The 16,577-nt window shown below is 42.0% G+C and overlaps 2 protein-coding genes across 3 annotated transcripts in view; one reads left to right on the top strand and one right to left on the bottom strand.

The window, feature by feature from the left end:
• Window positions 1–9,365: 9,365 nt before the first annotated feature.
• On the top strand, window positions 9,366–11,297 carry LOC131443236 (uncharacterized). Its single transcript, XM_058612676.1, has 2 exons — window positions 9,366–10,808; window positions 11,180–11,297. Exon 1 carries the CDS (start codon window positions 9,412–9,414, stop codon window positions 10,447–10,449), a length of 1,038 nt encoding a protein of 345 aa, XP_058468659.1. The 5' UTR covers window positions 9,366–9,411; the 3' UTR covers window positions 10,450–10,808; window positions 11,180–11,297.
• A 54-nt stretch (window positions 11,298–11,351) lies between these two features.
• Window positions 11,352–16,577, bottom strand: part of LOC131443724 (estrogen receptor beta-like) — a 49,244-nt gene continuing 44,018 nt past the window's right edge. For both annotated transcript variants that reach the window (XM_058613618.1, XM_058613619.1), the window contains 3 exons: window positions 16,138–16,271; window positions 14,929–15,112; window positions 11,352–13,826 (listed from right to left, as the gene is read on the bottom strand). In XM_058613618.1, coding sequence (XP_058469601.1) covers window positions 13,526–13,826; window positions 14,929–15,112; window positions 16,138–16,271 — 619 coding nt within the window. In that variant the 3' untranslated portion in view covers window positions 11,352–13,525. The remainder of the gene's footprint in view (window positions 13,827–14,928; window positions 15,113–16,137; window positions 16,272–16,577) is intronic.

The following is a 16,577-nucleotide window of genomic DNA, read 5'->3' as shown; positions in this document are numbered from 1 at the left end:
GCTCAAAAAAGTGATACTATAGTATGTCGTCCAAAATCACCTAAAAAAGTCATAGTATAGTATGTCGTACAAAATCAATCAAAAAATTCATAGTAAAGTATGTCGTACAAAATCCATCAAAAAAGTCATAGTATAGTATGTCATCCAAAATCAATCAAAAAAAGTCAGTTTAGTATGTCGCCCAAAATCGGTCAAAAAAGTCATAGTATAGTATGTCGTCCAAAATCGGTGAAAAAAGTCATAGTATAGTATGTATATATGTATGTGTATGTATATAGTATTTTTGAGTCCAAAATCCATCAAAAAGTCATAGTATAGTATGTCGTCCAAAATCGGTCAAAAAAGTCATAGTATAGTATGTCGTCCAAAATCGCTCAAAAAAGTCATAGTATAGTATGTCGTCCAAAATCGGTCAAAAAAGTCATAGTATAGTATGTCGTACAAAATCACTCAAAAAAGTCATAGTATAGTATGTCGTCCTAAATCACTCAAAAAAGTGATACTATAGTATGTCGTCCAAAATCACCTAAAAAAGTCATAGTATAGTATGTCGTCCAAAATCAATCAAAAAAAGTCAGTTTAGTATGTCGCCCAAAATCGGTCAAAAAAGTCATAGTATAGTATGTCGTCCAAAATCCATCAAAAAAGTCATAGTATAGTATGTCGTCCAAAATCGGTCAAAAAAGTCATAGTATAGTATGTCGTCCAAAATCCATCAAAAAAGTCATAGTATAGTATGTCGTCCAAAATCGGTGAAAAAAGTCATAGTATAGTATGTATATATGTATGTGTATGTATATAGTATTTTTGAGTCCAAAATCCATCAAAAAAGTCATAGTGTAGTATGTCGTCCAAAATCGGTCAAAAAAGTCATAGTATAGTATGTCGTCCAAAATCACTCAAAAAAGTCATAGTATAGTATGTCGTCCAAAATCGGTCAAAAAAGTCATAGTATAGTATGTCGTCCTAAATCACTCAAAAAAGTCATAGTATAGTATGTCGTCCAAAATCGGTCAAAAAAGTCATAGTATAGTATGTCAACCAAAATCCGTCAAAAAAGTTATAGTATAATAAATCGTCCAAAATCAGTCAAAAAAGTTATAGTATAATAAATTGTCCAAAATCCGACAAAAAAGTTATAGTATAATAAATCGTCCAAAATCGGTCAAAAAAGTCATAGTATAGTATGTCGTCCAAAATCACTCAAAAAAGTCATAGTATAGTATGTCGTCCTAAATCACTCAAACAAGTGATACTATAGTATGTCGTCCAAAATCACCTAAAAAAGTCATAGTATAGTATGTCGTCCAAAATCAATCAAAAAAAGTCAGTTTAGTATGTCGCCCAAAATCGGTCAAAAAAGTCATAGTATAGTATGTCGTCCAAAATCCATCAAAAAAGTCATAGTATAGTATGTCGTCCTAAATCGGTGAAAAAAGTCATAGTAGAGTATGTCGTCCAAAATCGGTCAAAAAAGTCATAGTATAGTATGTATATATGTATGTGTATGTATATAGTATTTTTGAGTCCAAAATCCATCAAAAAAGTCATAGTATAGTATGTCGTCCAAAATCGGTCAAAAAAGTCATAGTATAGTATGTCGTCCAAAATCGGTGAAAAAAAGTCATAGTATAGTATGTCGTCCAAAATCACTCAAAAAAGTCATAGTATAGTATGTCGTCCTAAATCACTCGAAAAAGTCATAGTATAGTATGTCGTCCTAAATCACTCAAAAAAGTCATAGTATAGTATGTCGTCCAAAATCACTCAAAAAAGTCATAGTATAATAAATCGTCCAAAATCAGTCAAAAAAGTTATAGTATAATAAATCGTCCAAAATCACTCAAAAAAGTCATAGTAAAGTATGTCGTCCAAAATCACTCAAAAAAGTCATAGTATAGTATGTCGTCCTAAATCACTCAAAAAAGTCATAGTATAGTATGTCGTCCTAAATCACTCAAAAAAGTCATAATATAGTATGTCGTCCAAAATCACTCAAAAAAGTCATAGTATAGTATGTCGTCCAAAATCGGTCAAAAAAGTCATAGTATAGTATGTTGTCCAAAATCGGTGAAAAAAGTCATAGTATAGTATGTCGTCCAAAATCGGTCAAAAAAGTCATAGTATAGTATGTCGTCCAAAATCACTCAAAAAAGTCATAGTATAGTATGTCGTCCAAAATCGGTCAAAAAAGTCATAGTATAGTATGTTGTCCAAAATCGGTGAAAAAAGTCATAGTATAGTATGTCGTACAAAATGTGACAAAAAAGTCATAGTATAGTATGTTGTCCAAAATCGGTGAAAAAAGTCATAGTATAGTATGTCATCCAAAATCACTCAAAAAAGTCATAGTATAGTATGTCAACCAAAATCCGTCAAAAAAGTTATAGTATAATAAATCGTCCAAAATCACTCAAACAAGTGATACTATAGTATGTCGTCCAAAATCACCTAAAAAAGTCATAGTATAGTATGTCGTCCAAAATCAATCAAAAAAAGTCAGTTTAGTATGTCGCCCAAAATCGGTCAAAAAAGTCATAGTATAGTATGTCGTCCCAAATCGGTCAAAAAAGTCATAGTATAGTATGTATATATGTATTTTTGAGTCCAAAATCCATCAAAAAAGTCATAGTATAGTATGTCGTCCAAAATCGGTCAAAGAAGTCATAGTATAGTATGTCGTCCCAAATCGGTCAAAAAAGTCATAGTATAGTATGTATATATGTATTTTTGAGTCCAAAATCCATCAAAAAAGTCATAGTATAGTATGTCGTCCAAAATCGGTCAAAGAAGTCATAGTATAGTATGTCGTCCCAAATCGGTCAAAAAAGTCATAGTATAGTATGTATATATGTATTTTTGAGTCCAAAATCCGTCAAAAAAGTTATAGTATAATAAATCGTCCAAAATCGGTCAAAAAAGTTATAGTATGTCATCCAAAATCCCTTAGAAAGTCTTAGTTATTGATGGGAATTTGAATAGGTGTGGCCCTGCGATGGACTGGCGAACTGTCCAGGGTGTACCCCGCCTATCGCCCGATGTAGCTGAGATTGGCACAGCACCCCCCGCGACCCTCTGGTTGAGGATAAAGCGGTAGATGATGACTGACTGACTGACCCCTCGGTGTAGGCTGACACCCAAAAGGAAGGGTCATTGACCATTTGGCCAAGATAATTTTATGCCTGGGATTCAAATATTCCTCTGCCAAACTGACAAAAAGTAACCACAAGAATTCAGGAGAGGCTGAGACCCAAAAGTAGCCTTTTAGACCACTCAGCCAATTAAACATCACAAATAATTATATCATTAAACATGATTATATAGAGCAAACAAACCAGAAAACTTTCGCACAGAAGTAGCTGGAAAATCAAAGACCTTGGTGGAGTGGCTCAGTGGATAAGACTGGTACCCTGTGTGCAAAAGACATCATGGTCGCAAGTTCAACTCCACCCCTGGCTGATTGTACTCAATTCCCTTGTAAGTCACTTTGGATAAAAGCGTCTTTTAAATTACATGTAATGTAATTAATTTACTAAACAGTGACTGTTTCGCCGATCTGCCGGGTATTGCCTACGAGCGGGTGCATGTGACGACGGGCTCGCAACTGCATGCGCGCAACAGCGAGCGCACGGCTCCGCAGCGCACGGCTCCGCAGCGCATCAACAGGTGATCACAATCGCACTCATTAGGAACGCACGGCAGAAACCCCGGAACAAAATAAGGAGTGAGCATTCAGTCAGTAGCTTGCAACGCAACAAACGGCAGCAGAAGAAACGAAAGCTGAATAACCACAGGAGTAAAACACGCATGGAAGCAGAAAGGATCAAGGAGGCTACCGGTAAGCTCGCAGCTCTTTTCCGGACAGAGATGGACTGATGTTGATGCGCTGTGCGCCTATTGTTTGTATAAAAAAGAATAATTATGTTTATATTAAAATCGCCTGGATTGTTTTAATTTCGGTTAATGGTAATTGAAAATGTCATGATAAATATGTCCAATAATCTTGGTTAAAATATAAAATGTCAGGTTGATTAAGGGCAATGGTTCTAAAAAGTGGAACTAGTTTATTTAATTTATTTATACAGTATTTGCCTAATTTAAATGTTTGAATTAAATGTGGGAATATTCATTTGAATTGTTTATTTAAATACTGTACTTCAATAGAACTTTATTTATTTAATGAAATTGTTTTATTTTGTATGTTTAAAGGTTTTTCACCTACAACGACCACCACTTCGTTACTGGTCAATAAACTCAAGAAAGAGAGTGAAATCCTGAGTCTGGTCTATTTTCTTCCCTTATCAAGTGTGGGAAACCATGACGTTGAAATACACTTGCCAGTGAAAAACCGCCTGTGACCAGTGACCAGTGAAGACTCCACCTGCGGCCACAACCGAGAGGGAAAATACTCCACCTAGGGGCCTGGAGGATCGAGCCTGCTGTCTGTCAGCTGAAGGAAACAAAATGGCAAAGTCACTAGATGATCTGAAAGTGGAGAGGACCACAGCTAAGAGACTTTTCTCCCGTCTTGCTAACAGCATTACGAGGAACCACGCAGAGATGTCCATGGAGGAGTTAAAAGAAAACTTCAAGAAGCTCACATTGGAGAGCTCCAGAGTCATGGAGGCGAATGAAGAAATGGAGGCGGCCTACATAGCAGAGTCCGATGTAACTACTGCACAGGAGCTGAGCGACCCATTGAAAGCCGACCTGGAACAAACGGAGCAGCTTTGTGAGCAGAAGACGAAGGAAGTTAAACTCCTCATTCAAAAGACACTCTGGGATGTTTATGGAGAAAAAGAACTGTCCTTAGCTCTACATGTTGCTGAAGTTGAGTGCAAGAATGTCTCCTCCACCCAGCTAGATGTGACTTTGGAAGCATATGAGTTCATGCTGACTCACTTTGAAAAGTTGGTGCAGAAGGCAAAAGAAGCGCACCAAAACTGGAACCGCTGGGCTCCGTCTGCAGAGCAAAGAGACTTCAATGCCCGTCTAAGAGAGCTTGAGATGCACCTTCCCCAGCTGGTGTCGCGGAAGGCCGCCTTCATCAAAGCAGCAAAGATAAAAGTGGACACTGAAGAGGAACCCCCAGGCCGCCGTGCAGTTGCAGCAATAAAGCTAAAAGCCACAGCCCTACCGAAGTTTGCTGGCAACCAGCGAAGCTACTACAGATGGAGGCAAGAATGGGAGGCTCTACAGAAGCAAGGTGAACCGACTGGCTCTAAAGAAGTGAAGAAATTTCAACTGCTTGATAGCCTCGATGAGAAGATGACCAAAGATCTATGCCTGTCAACATACAACTCATCAGACGATATCTTCCAAATCCTGGAGAACCGGTTTGGGAATCAAGCCAACATCGCTCTCGAGATTGTTGAAGAGCTTCAAGCAACCCCGTCAGTCAGGAGTGGTCAGCCAAGAAAGGTCATAGAGCTCATCCAAACTGTGGAAAAAGCCCTTTATGATCTAAGTGAACTGGACAATGCAGATGCCATAAAGAACCCAATGGTGACCAAATCCATTGAGGGCAAGCTCCCAGAGACTTTAAAAAAAGACTGGCTCACCTATGCTGCTGTTGAAGGAAATGGTGTTAACCGCCACAACCGCTTTGACAAGCTTATCACGTATCTGAAATCACAGAAGTCCATATATGAACAATTAGATCAGTTAAAAGATGTCGTCGAACCCGCCAAGGAGAAGACCAAGTTCCTAAAGCACGCCAGAACAAAAGCTACCAAGTCCAGCAATGAAACAGTAGGCTGCATCATTTGTGGTGACCCAAAGCACAGAAAGAAATTATACTTCTGCAGAAAGTTTAGGACCAACCTCAAGCCATCGGAGAAGAGGGACGCAGCACAACAACTTGGTGCTTGCAAGCGATGCCTTGAAGTCCACAACGACGACTACTGCAAGAAAACAACTTACCTGTGTGGGAATTCTGAGTGCAAAGACCAACACCATTACCTTCTCTGTCCAGTTGCCAGATCCCAGCTCCAACGAACACCCAAATCAAGTCCAGTGAGAGCCGAGGGCAAAAGATACACAGAGACTCAAGAAAAGTTCCTCTCCAAACTTACACCAGAGCTGGCGCAGCAGTGTCAAGACGCCTTCTGCAATATAGCGTCCAGGGCATACAACTCCACTGCAGCAGAGCGAGGCCTTCTGGAGGAGAACTTCTTAAGCGAGTACCCAGTAATCCTAATGCTCCTCGACGTCACTGCCAACGATGGACAAAAGATCGGGACCCTCATTGACCTGGCATCAGACACGAACTACATAACACACAAAGCTGCGAGCAAGCTGAACCTGAGAAATGAAGACGTGACGCTGGTGGTTTACGGTGTTGGAGGGATGAAGGTGTCGGTCGCAACAAAGCGCTACCTCCTCAGGATACGTGTCAGCACACCAAGAGGGACCCTCAAGTCACATCAACTAATCTGCTATGGACTTGATACAATTGCTGAAGTTCACAGACATGTTCCAGCCGCCAAGTTGCAAAAAATCTTCCCAGATGTTGCTCTCCAGGACCTTGTAAGACCGAGGGAAATACAACTTCTGATCAGCCACAAAGAAGGGCAGCTGGTACCCCAGAAGGTTTGTTCTATCGGTGACCTGGTGCTCTGGGACGGCCCGCTTGGCAAGACCGTTGGAGGCACGCACCCGGACCTCTTTGAAAAAGTCACCCTAATGGCCCATACGTCAAAGACGCACTTTGCAAGATCCATGAGAACTGCAGCAGTCAAATATACTGAATTCACCTTTAAGGATCCAGTCTCCTGTCAGTCTCCCAAACATCTGACCCAGTCCAATACAGCCACTAGCAGCAGAGACTTCCTGAAGTGGTGGAAATGGGAAAGCATTGGAGCCGCTTGTGAGCCGAGATGCGGAGGATGTCGTTGCGGAAATTGCCAACCCGGAGGGAAAGAAATGACGCTGGCGGAAGAAAGAGAGATGGAGATGGTGAGAGATGGCTTGACATACGTGAACGGAGACCATCACAGCTCTGAACCACACTGGCACACTAAGTATCCATGGACTGAAGATCCAGCATCTATACCGAACAATAAGAGAGCGGTCGAAGCCACATTCTACAGAATGGAGAAGCAGCTGGCGAAGGAACCAGAATGGAAGATGGCCTACGCTTCACAAGTCCATGAAATGCTGAATCGCAAAGCAGCAGTGAAGCTGTCCCAAGAAGTTCTGCAAAGCTGGACTGGGCCAGTGTGGTACATAAGTCACCTGGTCGCACCAAATCCACATTCAGTCTCCACCCCAGTGAGGCTAGTATGGAACAGCAGCCAGAAGTACAGAGGCCTGAGCTTGAACGATATGCTGATCAAAGGTCCCGACGTCCTGAATCCGATCAGAGGTGTCCTGCTGAGGTTCCGAACTGGTATCTTTGCTGCCCTTGGTGACATCCGCAAGATGTACAACTCTGTCTGGCTGGAGGAAAGAGAGGTCCACCTGCACCGGTTTCTGTGGCGTGACACTGAAGATGCTGAGATCGAAGATTTTGCCATAACAAGAGTCAACATTGGAGACAAGCCTGCTGGTTGTATAGCCCAAGTCGCCATGCGAGAGACCGCCAACTTGCCTTCGTTCAGCCATTTCAAAGAGGAGAAACGTGTGCTGGAGGAGGACGCCTATGTCGATGATCTTCTGACTTCTCACAATGACCTCAACCACCTGAAGCGTCTCACATCCAACATTGAGCAGATCCTTAAAGCAGGAGGATTTTTCATGAAGCCCTGGGTCTACTCGGATCAAAGTGGGAGGAAAGGGAGAAGAGGTGAGAAAATGGAGTCAAAGACCATGATTCTGCCGAACCAGCTCACCGAAGAGGATAACAAAGCCCTAGGCCTCGGTTATACCATTGAAGACGACAAGCTACATGTCATGGTTGCAGTGAACTTCTCCAAGAGGAGGAGAAAAATGCGCCTCGGCCAGGACTTACTGAGAGAAGAAGTGAGAGAACAAACCCCAGACCCACTCACTAGAAGAGAACTGTTAAGCCAAGTCTCTGGTCTTTATGATCCACTCGGTCTTGTGGCTCCAGCGAAACAGAAGGGAGCCATCCTGATCCGAAGAGCTTTTCAAGAAGCAAAAGTGATGTACAACATAGAAGACACCTGGGATGCTGCCTTGTCCAAAGAACTCAAAGAAGATGCCATAAAGCTCCTCCAAGAGTATGCTGATCTGAGCCTACTCCGATTCACCAGAGCTCTCACGCCACCAGATCCAGGAGGAAGACCATGTGCCATCACATTCTCTGACGGCAGTGAGCATGCTTATGGCGCTGTGCTGTACCTAAGATGGAGTCGCAACCATGATGTCGTCGTGAGACTAGTTGAGTCTAAGGCCAAGCTGACTCCTCTTGACCACAAGGGTGACCCTGTGAAGGCAGAGATGTGTGGAGCGGTCTTTGCAGCTCGGCTGAAGAACTACTTCCAGAAACACTGCCGAATCGATGTGGAGAGGTGGTACCATCTTGTCGACAGCCAAACCATCTTGGGCGCAATACAGCAAAAAAGTTATGGCTACCAGACCTTCTTCGCAAACCGAGTTGGCGAAATCCAGAGCAGCACTGACGTTCGAGATTGGTGGTGGATCCCAGGGTCGGTGAACATTGCAGACATCATCACCAGAGGGGCCAGTCCTGATGACCTAACTGAGGAATCCGAGTGGCAGTCGGGTCCGAAGTTCCTTCAGCTTCCTGGGAGTGAGTGGCCGAAAAAATCAGCAAGAGATGTTGCCGCACAAGCAAGAGACAATATCACAAAAATACAGAAGAAAACTTTTGTCGCAGCACTCACCCGAAGTCAACTGAAAGCACAAGATCAAATCACAATCCAGGAGACAGAGTCCAAGTCCAGAAGACCAACGGCAGTAGCAGCAGTCCAAAAGCTATTGGATGAAAAGCGCTTCAGCAGTCTAAGGCAGCTGGTCGGTGCAATAGCATGGACTTGGAGAGCAGTGGAGAGGTTCCTGTGTGCAAAGGTTGGAGATCAAGAAAAGTGGGAGGCAGAACATTCATCTGGCGTCATCACGGCCAAGGAAAGAGAAGATGTCTTCCGGACTCTATGCCTTGCAGCACAAGAGGGCGTACACTTTCCAAACACAACAACTGACAGACTGGTCGTTTACAAGGACCAAGCAAGCGGACTCCTGATGTGTGGTGGCAGGATCCAGACATTCAAAGAGGACGATAGAGCTGTTCCCCTGTTACCTTTCCAGGCCTGGATCTCCACTCTCCTAGCCCGAGAAGCACACAGTGAGGGGCATGAAGGAGTGGCAGGAACTTTGCTGCGGATGCGAAACAAAGCATGGGTCATCAGAGGAAGAATTATTGCCCAAAGAGTCGTTGACAAGTGTATCGTTTGCAAGAAAGCTAAAGCAAGAACCTGTCAGCAAATAATGGGAGACTTACCTGAAGAGAGGACGAATCCGGCTGCACCATTTCAATTCACGTCTGTCGACCTGTTCGGACCATACCTAGTAAAAGATGATGTCAAGAGGAGAGTGAGCATGAAAGTATGGGGCGTACTCTTCTGCTGTATGTCGAGTCGAGCTATCCATGTCGAACTGGCAAACACGCTATCAACAGAGAGCTTTCTTCTTGCTTACCAGAGGTTCACTTCTGTCCGAGGGCATCCTCAAAAGATCTGGTCCGATCCAGGTACGAACTTTATTGGAGCAAAACCTGTCCTGGAAGAGATGTATACTTACCTGAGACAACAAAACAACGACTCACTTGAAGAATATGCTGGCAAGAATGGTACCGACTGGATGTGGAGAATCCTTCCAGCCGATTCACCTCACCGAAATGGCGCTGCTGAAGCTGCTGTAAAGATCACTAAACGAGCTCTCCAAAGTCTTGGTAAAGGAGAAGGCCTTACCTTCAGTGAATTCCTGACAGTGCTCAAGCTAGCTGCCAACCTTGCCAACGAAAGGCCCATCGATGCCAGAGTCCAGAGCCGTGAAGACCGTGTACGATACATCACTCCGAACACCCTGTTGCTTGGTCGAGCCACACAGAGTGGAGATTTCAAGGCATTTGACTACACCACTTACCCCTTCAAAAGGCTACAAGAAATGCAAATGCAAGTGAGCCACTTTTGGAAGTCCTGGAGCCAACTTGCAGGTCCCAACCTGTTCATCCGCAACAAGTGGCATACTGAAAAAAGGAACGTTGCCATTGGAGACATCGTCTGGCTCTGCGACCAGAATGCACTGAGAGGGCAATTCAAGCTAGCAAGAGTCATCAGTGTGAATGCAGATCCCAAAGGCATCGTCCGGGATGTCCACGTGAAGGTCTCTCCGAGTGGGTGTGTCCAGGTAAAGACTCCGAAACCTGTGTCCGGATCGAAGGAAAAGGATTGCCAGGGTACCATACTGCATCGGGACGTGCGGCGTCTCATCGTCCTCATCCCAACAGAGGATCAAGTCGACTAGCACCAGCTCGCCTGAGAAGTGCGATCTTTCCATGTCACGCCATGACGCAAAGATCGAGTGGGAGGTGTTTCGCCGATCTGCCGGGTATTGCCTACGAGCGGGTGCATGTGACGACGGGCTCGCAACTGCATGCGCGCAACAGCGAGCGCACGGCTCCGCAGCGCACGGCTCCGCAGCGCATCAACAGGTGATCACAATCGCACTCATTAGGAACGCACGGCAGAAACCCCGGAACAAAATAAGGAGTGAGCATTCAGTCAGTAGCTTGCAACGCAACAAACGGCAGCAGAAGAAACGAAAGCTGAATAACCACAGGAGTAAAACACGCATGGAAGCAGAAAGGATCAAGGAGGCTACCGGTAAGCTCGCAGCTCTTTTCCGGACAGAGATGGACTGATGTTGATGCGCTGTGCGCCTATTGTTTGTATAAAAAAGAATAATTATGTTTATATTAAAATCGCCTGGATTGTTTTAATTTCGGTTAATGGTAATTGAAAATGTCATGATAAATATGTCCAATAATCTTGGTTAAAATATAAAATGTCAGGTTGATTAAGGGCAATGGTTCTAAAAAGTGGAACTAGTTTATTTAATTTATTTATACAGTATTTGCCTAATTTAAATGTTTGAATTAAATGTGGGAATATTCATTTGAATTGTTTATTTAAATACTGTACTTCAATAGAACTTTATTTATTTAATGAAATTGTTTTATTTTGTATGTTTAAAGGTTTTTCACCTACAACGACCACCACTTCGTTACTGGTCAATAAACTCAAGAAAGAGAGTGAAATCCTGAGTCTGGTCTATTTTCTTCCCTTATCAAGTGTGGGAAACCATGACGTTGAAATACACTTGCCAGTGACACAACACAAGACAACACAAGAAAACACAAACAAAAGTAAGTATTTAGTTTTTTTATTTGCATTTTTTAAACCACATTTCACTCTGCCACAGTCATATTTGCACAACATCTTTTTCTTTTTATGTTGCAAACCAGAACGAGTGACTCAACAATCAACAAAAGTAATAAACTAAAGAATTAAACAAAGAATAAAAGAAAGGAGGCGACACTGACTATACTGTTAGTGATGATTTGCATGTTTTACATAGTTGACAAAAGTAATTACACTTAAACCTTTACATGTTTATTATAACAAAGCCGGTGTGAAAGTTTTGTTTTTTGAATGTTCTGAACACGGTGATGACAGCGTGAGGAGAAGCAGACAGGATAGTTTTCAGAGTCCACAGTGTGGTTCATGACCTTTGTTGACCTTCAGCGGTGAATCTGATTGTCGGAAAAAAACTGCGTCACAACGATAGCGACCGTAGCAAAAAGTCACGTACAAAAATGTTCTTTTTTTTTTCTTCTTTCTTACGCTTGCCTCCATAAGATAAGACGGGTTTAGTGAAACAGTGGTTATGATTTTTCACAGAAAACGTTAAAAAAAAAGTAAAAAGTTTCAACAGCGACGATAATGTGGAGTTAGGGGGTGCTGTAAAGTTCCCTCTAGTGGTCTATGAAAGGTTTGCATTGTCCAAAAAAGGCCTTAAGGTCCAGAGTGTAACATTAATGTTTGTATAAATGTGTAATCGTGTTAAAAATAATAATTATTTGGTTTTAGAATTAGCCTTTTTTGTGAACTTTTTTTGTTCGTTTCTATGCAAACATAAAAACAACCTGGACCTTTTAATGAATTGTTCATCCATTTTCCTTTGAAACTAATTTTATTTATTATCAATTTAGTTTCTGCATTTTCACGTCCTCTCATTGTACAAAATAAATTAAGCAAAAGCAAAAAAAAACTTTGCCAGATACATTTGCCGCCATTTTGTTCTGGTGACAAAGTTTTGACAAAATATTTCTTTCAACACAATAATAAAAATCTAATCTAAAATCTAATTTAGTTAATTGTAGTCTGAGCGTAGCAACTAAAACTGTAGTTTCTCTGTCAAATAAAGAGAGAAATCTATTAACGTTACACCAAAACCACACTGTGACACTGCTGGTTTAAAAAGGCCTTCATTTAAGCAATCATTTTATTGTAAGTGCTCTAACATTCGTATAAAAACAGTAAACTAGTGTTCTTCAGCCTCTCTGAAGCTTAAATCAATTCATTTTTATTTTATTTATACATTTGTTTCCCAACCTCACAACGTTTAAAAAGGCCAGAATATTTTTCTGCTTTCCTAAACACTGGGGTCGAGACCCACACGTGGGTCGCAGGGGGTTCTGAGTATTTATTTCAAATAACACGTTTCCCAAACATCTCTTGGAGACAATTTGTGAGTTGACGTCTGTAATTCGGGTTTCAAATATGTCGTAAAGGAAACTGAAAGCAGAAGTTCCATCATGGTGAAACAGCAGATGCAGACCTGCTCAGGCTGCTGTAACTTCATGTATCTGAAGGTTGAAATCTTACATTGAAACACTGTTCTACACCATATCCTGACGCTCTGTAGATAGAGAACACAGGAAAAACAACACACAACTAAACAAGTGCAATTGTCGGACAGTGTCGCGTTTCCTCCTCCACGCGCTCTGAAAAACTCCCCTCCTTCAAAGCGACTGCGCTCAACAGTCAAAGTAAACGCGAAGGTTGAACTCATGGTGAACTTGTAGATCATAGAAATGATCCGCTTTGCCTCAATGACCCTTTTGTTTTTGAAGTAAAGAAAGAAACTCCCATTTAAAAGCTTACGAAAGCGCCCGTGGAGTGACACAGAGGTGAAGGATCTGCTGGTAATCCAATGACTCTAATCTGACAAAATATGTGGTTTAACGAAACCTCATGTTCAGTTCATGGCAGCTTCCAGGTCTACCTGCTTTCAGAACATCTCAGCTACATCCTGTCGCGTTAACCGTCACAGTCTTTGCACAGGAAACCAACGCTTTCATTATCTGATATAAAAACATTTGGCCACAGTATGAACGTTTAAAGCAAACTGGCCAATGAAATGACACGAGTTTGTTAGTCCTCTCGTTGCCTCAACATAAAATGAAGAGAATCCACATCAGTCCTGCGGATTCTTCTGTGCAAAGCAGTGAAACAATGTGTGGTTTGTTTTTTTCTTCTTACTGGGCTTCTCCCGCGTCTCTGTTGCTGCCGGGAGTCCAAGTGTTTGGCGAGCTTTTACCACAAGTCGGGGGTCGAGTCGCAGTCGCCCTCTGCTCTGTGAACTCCTGCTGATGATGACGAGGAGGAGGAGGAGGAGGAGCGGTGGTGGTGGTGGTGGTGGTGGTGGTGGAGGCTGTGGCGCAGCGAGGCAGACGGGAGCTGTGCATGATGTGGGCGTCGAGCATCTCCAGCAACAGGTCGTACAGAGGAACCATGTTCTTCATCTTCATGCAGTGCAGGTGGTCCATGCCTTTGTTGCTGCCAATGAAAAAAAAATAAAAAAATTAAATAAATAAAAAATTCAATAATTAAAAAAAGACACAAAAAGGTATATATATATATATATATATACATATATATATATATATATATATATATATATATATATATATATATATATATAGTAGAAAGATTGATTCAGTTTTTAATGATTTCTTTGTTCCTATGATGCAAAGAAACCTACAAAGCTACATAAAGATGGACGATGCATTTCCACTTCCTCTCACGGTACAAAAAATGATGTAAAAACTTTGCGGCCATATGTGTGCTCGACTCTTCCACGATAGGAAACCAGTGAAACATCAGAATATTTCTGACAACAGTGAAAGTCGCACAATAAGGGTAATAACACAAACTAAAGCAGCGGAGTTCAAACAAGACAAAAATCACTCATTTTGTTAACAAAAAGAGTCAAAAATCTATTTAAGTTGCTACTTAACTTGCCCTCTGCTATTTTCATGCATTACTATAAGCGCACAAATGATCATATATATATATATTAATCTGTAAAAACAGCCACTTTCAAATTTGAACCAAAGTTTTAAAAGCTCCTTCACAGTTAGCGTAAAGGAAGCAAAAATAATATTTAAAAAAGCTCCAGTTTGTAACCTTTACTGTCACAAAGTGTGTTTACAGCTGCAACTGAACCATTATATTCACACGTGAAAGGTCAATCAGTGGCACCCAAACCTCTTTAAAATAATTCTTTATAATTAACACGACGCTCTTGGAGTCCATACAACATGAAGCCACAACAATTGAATAACCCCCTGCTGGCTGGCTGTGGTATTAGCAGCCATGTGTTTGACCTTTAAATACAGTATTATCACTTTACTGTTGCTCATTTCTTTCATTTTCTGATGACGTGAAAAGTCAAGTCGTGTAAGAATTAGTGACACCCAGTGGTGAGACGACATACTGCAACAAATAGAGAACTCCTCTGAAACTACGCTGGCCTTCCCGTAAAATCTTCAAAATGAAGCCTAAACATCTCGATAACCGATAACCCCCCCCGTGTGGCCGACTTTGGTATTAGCGATAGACTCCGCCCCTTCCATGTTCATGAATGTAATCATTGTACCTGACATGGCGGATGTGTGAGAGCAGCATGAGCAGGTGAGCGAGGCGAGTGTACTGCTGGCGGAAGGTGAGGCCGGTCTTGGCGATGGCCCACACCAGAGCGTCCGTCACGGCGTCCAGAAGATGCAGCAGCTTGGAGCGACTCTGCAGCTCCTCGCTGCCGTCTGCCGAGCTGAGGCACATGTCTGCCGGCACAAACACAGGAGTGTGTGAAAACACGCCAGGTATTTCTACCTCAACGGAAACAAAAAAAGCTGCTCACAATCCCAGATTGTGTTCCTTTTACTACATTCTTCATTTAAAGAGAAGCTGGAGCAGAAACATGAACCTGATAAACTACGCTGGGGTGATCATAAGTGAAGGAAAAGCTTTAGTCACAGATTAGAGGATCAGAGTGTGTTCTTCTTCAGAAGGTACTGCTTGTTACTCTCCACACAACCAACACCATGTTCCCTTTAGAGGGGTTTGTTTTTTTATTTTCCCACATGTGCCAAAACTGTGCAGACTCACACAAACAGGGCTGATAAGTGATTGTGGACACTCATAAGATAGACATAAGACATCTCTAGTCCCTTACCCTAACCTTAACCATCACAACTAAGTGCATAATCTTAACCCTAACCCTAAAACCAGGTCTTAATCTGGTAGATCTCACCTATTTTCTAACAGCTAAGTGAAGTTTGGAAACTCCTCGCTCTCCTGCACCAAAGCCCGTAGAGAAAATCTGTGTTTGTAACTCACAGAGACATGAGCATTGCCGGCCTATTACTGTCTCGGTTGGTAAGTTTGTGTCATTTAGTTAAATCCAACATGAGTTTTTCCAAAGTAAAACTCACAAAATAACACGCTTGAACTTACTGACGGGAGGCAGCAGTGGGTCGACAACTCCAGTGAGCTGTGGTGTAAAATCGACGGTTTTCTCTATGGGATTTGGTGCAGGGGAGTGAAGGCTTTACACAAAGTGACACAAACTTCCTTATGGAATACATTCCCTAGACCCTTACCTTACCTTACCCATCACAACTAAGTGCCAAATCTTAACCCTAGCCTTAAAACCAGCTCTTAAACCTCTAAAAAGCCCATTTCAATTGCGTGTAGCAGCCAAAATGTCCTCACAAAGATAGATTTGTTTGACAATTGGTCCACACAGCTTATGTAAGACATGCAGACAAACACACACACACAGACACACACATGTGTGTTGACTCACTGGAGTTGAGGAGGATCATGGCCTTGAGGCAGACGTACTCCTCCCTCTGCAGCTTGAGCTCTCTGACTCTGGACGTGGCAGCGATGAGCATGTCGAAGATCTCCACGAAGCCCTGCACACAGTTGCCCTCTTCTCTAACAAACAAACAAATAATAAACAGCTTCATTATTTGTCAACAAATAACTTCTGCTACTTCTAATACTTACGAGCACATGAGCTTTTATTTTGAAGGAGAGAAATGACGCTAGGCTCATGTTACAGACAGTGAAAAACATTAAAAACTGAAACTAACGATTGTTTTCACCATTTCTTATTATTTGGTTTAGTTGTTTGGTTCAGAAAATGTTGAAATAATGACGTCTTGTTTTGTTGACAAACTGTTAAAGTTTTACTTTGTTAATATGGAGCAAAAAAAAGAAAGAAAAGAGAGTTGTGGAGAG

Source organism: Solea solea, chromosome 17 (genome assembly GCF_958295425.1).
Source record: "Solea solea chromosome 17, fSolSol10.1, whole genome shotgun sequence".
Lineage (NCBI taxonomy): Eukaryota > Metazoa > Chordata > Actinopteri > Pleuronectiformes > Soleidae > Solea > Solea solea.
The sequence above is the reverse complement of the archived record's forward strand: the minus strand, read 5'-3'. Positions and strand labels throughout refer to the sequence as shown.

Excerpts from the sequence above, each read along its gene's own strand:
- LOC131443236 (XM_058612676.1), top strand. The coding sequence starts at position 9,412 with ATGGGAGACTTACCTGAAGAGAGGACGAATCCGGCTGCACCATTTCAA.